Source organism: Asparagus officinalis, chromosome 1, assembly GCF_001876935.1.
Source record: "Asparagus officinalis chromosome 1, Aspof.V1, whole genome shotgun sequence".
Lineage (NCBI taxonomy): Eukaryota > Viridiplantae > Streptophyta > Magnoliopsida > Asparagales > Asparagaceae > Asparagus > Asparagus officinalis.
Genome location: NC_033794.1, coordinates 121,108,450 through 121,113,113, shown reverse-complemented (window position 1 = coordinate 121,113,113; position 4,664 = coordinate 121,108,450). Strand labels below are relative to the sequence as shown.

Below are 4,664 nucleotides of genomic sequence, written 5' to 3'. Positions count from 1 at the left end.
AAGATTACTTGCGTGATATAAATTTGAAAATGATCAGCTAGAGAGCAAAACGGAGTGCACTTCAACTAGGCAGGGATGGAATGAATTTAGATGCATATTATTTGTCATTATAATTTTTGATAAAGTGGATCATACTGAAAAGAAAACTAGATATGGGCATCAAGTGCTGTTTGCTGACATGCATTGGCTAATCACTGAGGCAGAGGCTAATATCACAAACCTGGATCATTTGAGTGTTTCCGTAAGTTGATCACTTGATTATAAACATATTCTTTCAGCACAGCATCCAACACAGGTATCGATGATATCTGACACCTTGTTAGAAGAGATCCAGGATCTTGCATGACATCTCTCTTTCCATAAGTATATTTCAGAATGTCCCAATATTTGCAATTTTGAATTTCTGCTTATGTGACAGTTCCTTCTAATGAAAATTTTTGCTATACTTCTGCAATCTAAACATCATGATGCCTTTGGAGACCTTGTGACCTCCTAGTCTTAGATTCAAATGTAAACAAGTAGACCTTGTGATCGTGTTCATAAATTTAGGTATATGACCTCCTAGTCTTAGATTCAAATGTAAACAAGTAGACCTTGTGATCGTGTTCATAAATTTAGGTATATGACGATGAGAATCTGGTTTTGCATTTTCTGCATTTATTAGTACCAAAAGGGGGAAATTTAAAATAAAGAGAAATGAGTATTAACTCCTAAGCAATCAGCTTCACATCTGTGTGTTACCGATATTTATTGGTACAAGTAAAGTAAGGACCTAACCAAAAACCACATAAAATCTTCTGTTTAAAATCCTATAGTCGACGTAGGGTAACATGAGCTCCATGTTGTGGCTGGAGAGTCATCACAGTATATGGGGCATGCGAATAAGAAGGTGAGAGCTCAAAGGAGAAGTGCTGTAGAATAATAGCTAGAGCCATCTTTGCTTCAATCATAGCGAAACTCTGTCCTAAACATATCCTCGGTCCCCATCCGAAGGGATAGAATGCATTTTGACCCCCTTTAGTTGCCTTTGATATCCCTTCTGAAAACCTCTCGGGGTTAAATTCCTCTGCATCGTCACCCCATAATTCTCGATCATGGTGCATGAGTAATATAGGAAGACCGAAATCTACACCAGCAGGGAAGCAAAACTCTCCTAGCTTTGTTTCCTTGTAAGTATGGCGTAATAGAAAGGTAACAGGGGGGTATAGTCTTAAAACTTCATGAAATATCATGGTTACCTACATTCAAATTCAGAAAACGCAGTAAGTCAATTTAATGTTGGTTGGAGTGCAAAAAACCATACCTTCAACTCTCATATCCTCAAAATTTTTGTGCAGCAGAATGAACTTAAGAACGAAAGGATGATAATTGAAAGTTATGGTTTTACCCTCTAACACGCGTTGCTGAAACTTGGGCTATTTTATAGCAGCAATACCTTTTCTAATTCTTCTTTACCTGACTAGATGGATTTGAATCTGGGCTTTTTGAAGTTCTTGGTATAGAGGAAGGGAATATTATTTAAGCTTAGTACGTATGTGTACTCACAATTTTAAGCTGGTTTATGGATTCCATATTCGGTGTATTATTCCCGCAGGTTTTCTGAACTTCTTCGCGAGCTCTCTGCTGCCAGACGGGATGCATCGACAGAAGAATCATTGTCCAGGTGAGCAACGTCGATGTTGTTTCCTGACCTGCAAAGTAGAACAGCTTGCATTCTTCAATCACATCTTCAATCTTGATTTCATACTTTTTATCGTCACCACTTGTGAACTGCAGGAGTAATCCTAGTAAATCTCCACTTTCTGATCCTTCAGTTTCAATGTATTTTAGCTTCTTATCTATCATCTCTCTTAAGATAGTCCTGATTTCTCTGTATATCCACATCCTCCTCCTGTTCTTTGCTGTTGGGATGAATCTGTAACAATCCAATACATGAAATTCTTACTAATTAGCAAGCTCCTAATGTTTGATAGTAATGCAAATACGGAGCTCACCTGTATCCTGGAATATAAGGTACACGGGCAGCTTCAATGGCCAGTTCAGCTTGTTCCTTCTGTAGTTCGAAAATCCTCTTCCCTTCTTCGTAGCTACTTCCGAAGGCAGTTCGTGAAATGACATCCCCCGTGAGATTTTGGAACTCAGGGCTAACATCAACCTCACAGGACCCTTGAGTACCAACTAACCCGTCCCATCTCTTTATCAAATCTTCGCAGCTAGTTGCAAAAGCTGGCACCATTCTCTGCGAAGAAAAATAACGGTAACTGACCGAGTTTATCAATTCAGACACATGAGACGTACATTTTGAATCGTGTAGACCTTCAGTTTCTCCAGATGGAAGGCTGGGGTAATTGTTCTCCTCCTCTTAGCCCACTCCTCGCCTTCGAGGCTCGCCACTCCCTGGGCCAGGATACTTATCAGAGGATTCGGTGGGGGTTTCCTGATCTGACTGGATTTTTCTGAAAAGACCTCTTTCACCATCTCCGAATCCCATATCAGTACTCTGGGAGTCTTTCCTGCCCATATGATGCACATCTTGCCTGCAAAAGTTTTCTTGTTTTAGATACTACTGCTTTTCTCATGTATACCTACGCTAGCGCAGATCGAATGTGCTAATGTACACTTACTGAAAAAGTGATTATTATCCAGAGATTTTACCCAGACATATAAATTGCTAGCGTATTATGAAGAATTGCCAAGACATTCATTATAAGGAATAATTTCCTAAGCATGGCATACGGTACCAGAGGGGTATTCTCATCCTAATCTGGGTAGATTTAACAGAACCACCCAAAATTTTTCTCACTAAACGCCCAGAAGTTTTCCCCACTTCACCCGAAACTGCAGTGTCTCAAAAACCCCACAAATCTTTTTAATTTCCCCCCCAGAAAAACTCCCAAAAAAGACTCTTGCCGTTGGAGGACTTGATTGTTACTTTCCCATTCCGTTCTTTCCTTGTTTTCACTAGGGGCCCCGTCTTCTCTTACTCTTAGAGGCTTTCTATTGGAAAAATTAAAGCTTTATGGAGATTATTTGACATTCTTTGAAGTTTAGGGGGTCTGGCGGGAAAGTTTTAAGAGTGTTAAACGTGGAAAACACCCCAGAGTTTTGGAGGATATTTCCCCCCTATGAATAATTATTATCAATTGATTCCTAACTATATATCCTAGGATATATATAAGCTTGCTACTGAACCCCTTCAACCAAAAAAACTAGTTATCAATTGATTCCTAACTATATATTCCTAGGATATTTCCTCCCACTGTTTTCCACACTGTGCGCAAGCAGGTATGTTTCTCAGGACACAGTATCTAGTTTTTTTTTCAGTATACGTATAGCGAGCATAGGTACGTATGCATACCATATTTTTGCACGGTCTGATGCATGAACGATACGACTCTCGGCACGATTCGATGATGGAGCCCGTCCATGGGACGTGACCACGCTTCTCTGAATGCTCGCATCTCCTCTTTCATGTCCCCATAGAGAACCCTGTAAGGATTGCCTTTGATGCCCTGTTGCCATAGGAGTTTCTCGAGCTTCTTGGGCTTCCACCATAGAGAGCGGTAGGCTCTGAAGGTGAGGTACAAGAAGAGCGCAGATAGCAAGGAAAATGCCGCTGCTGAAGGGAGAGGAAGGGGGGTTTCCATTTTGCTTCGCCTGCACCAGTGGTGAAGGATAAGGTGCGAGGCTGTGCAGGTTTTATATAGCTTTGAAGGTAAACACAGAGTCATTTTCAATAGAGTAAAATGACGTCTTGGACCGTTTCTTGACTTTTGTGACACGAGACTGCTGGAAACGGTGCGCATGTTTTTATCTTGGGGACCAAGTAGAGGAAGGGGGACTGAGAAGACTACGCCATGGAAGCTTCCCTTCCTTGGACTTCCTTGGTTGTGGCTGATAATAGATTAGAGCTCTTTGCAAATAAGCCCATTTGAGGCTTATATTTGCGTATGAATGGAGACTTGAAGAGTTGTCTGTAGATTGTTCTTATGCCAGTTATAGTTGAAGATTTGCCCCATTTACTATGAGGAGGAGCACGTAATCAGTCGCGAGCCAGAAATTTATGGTTTCACGATGTACAAGGATGAAATTACGAATTTTTCTCTCATATTCAACATAATTAGGAACTTTAATGAGATGTAAAAGATATACTTAACTATGTACAATCACAAAGTATATATAACTATGTACAATTACAATTGACCCTTATGTTGGGGAATACCCAGGGGCTACGCTAAACCCCTAAAACAGCAAGAAACACAGTATAGAGAAAAATATACCAAGATTTACGAGGTTCGGCAAACTTGCCTATCCCCTCGGGAGCCACACAATTAATTTCTTATTAATCAAAGAAATTACAATATAAGAGCATATCTCAAACTTGAGATCTTTCAATAAATGTAAATTGTTACTGTAGCTACAATAAACAATTTAGTAAACAATTCCCTTTAATTCCCCTCTTTAATTCTCCCCTCAATAAATTCCCCCTTTCTTAAATTCCTCCCTCAAAATCAACGTGAGCTGAAGGAGAAAGAGATCGCGAAAGAAGAGAGAGCCGCCGTGGCTGGAAGAGAAAACGAGAAGAAGAAGCCCACGAGATCTCGGCTTTGGGTTCCCTTTTAAAAGGGAACCCTAACGACAGGCTGTCGCCAGCCATACGTGCG

The 4,664-nt window shown here is 40.4% G+C and overlaps 1 protein-coding gene across 1 annotated transcript; it reads right to left on the bottom strand.

The window, feature by feature from the left end:
• LOC109829230 (cytochrome P450 CYP72A219-like) lies at window positions 638-3,687 on the bottom strand. The gene is made up of 5 exons (XM_020396400.1): window positions 3,359-3,687; window positions 2,317-2,537; window positions 1,995-2,239; window positions 1,546-1,915; window positions 638-1,238 (listed from the first exon to the last, which is right to left on the bottom strand). Exons 1-5 carry the CDS (start codon window positions 3,645-3,647, stop codon window positions 810-812), a joined length of 1,554 nt encoding a protein of 517 aa, XP_020251989.1. The 5' UTR covers window positions 3,648-3,687; the 3' UTR covers window positions 638-809.

Bases quoted from the DNA above. Each gene is read 5' to 3' on its own strand.
- LOC109829230 (XM_020396400.1), bottom strand. From the start codon at position 3,647: ATGGAAACCCCCCTTCCTCTCCCTTCAGCAGCGGCATTTTCCTTGCTA. The intron at 2,538-3,358 runs GTATGCATACGT...AAACTTTTGCAG, and splicing joins TCAGACCGTGCAAAAATATG to GCAAGATGTGCATCATATGG. The intron at 2,240-2,316 runs GTCTACACGATT...TTTTCTTCGCAG, and splicing joins TCCATCTGGAGAAACTGAAG to AGAATGGTGCCAGCTTTTGC.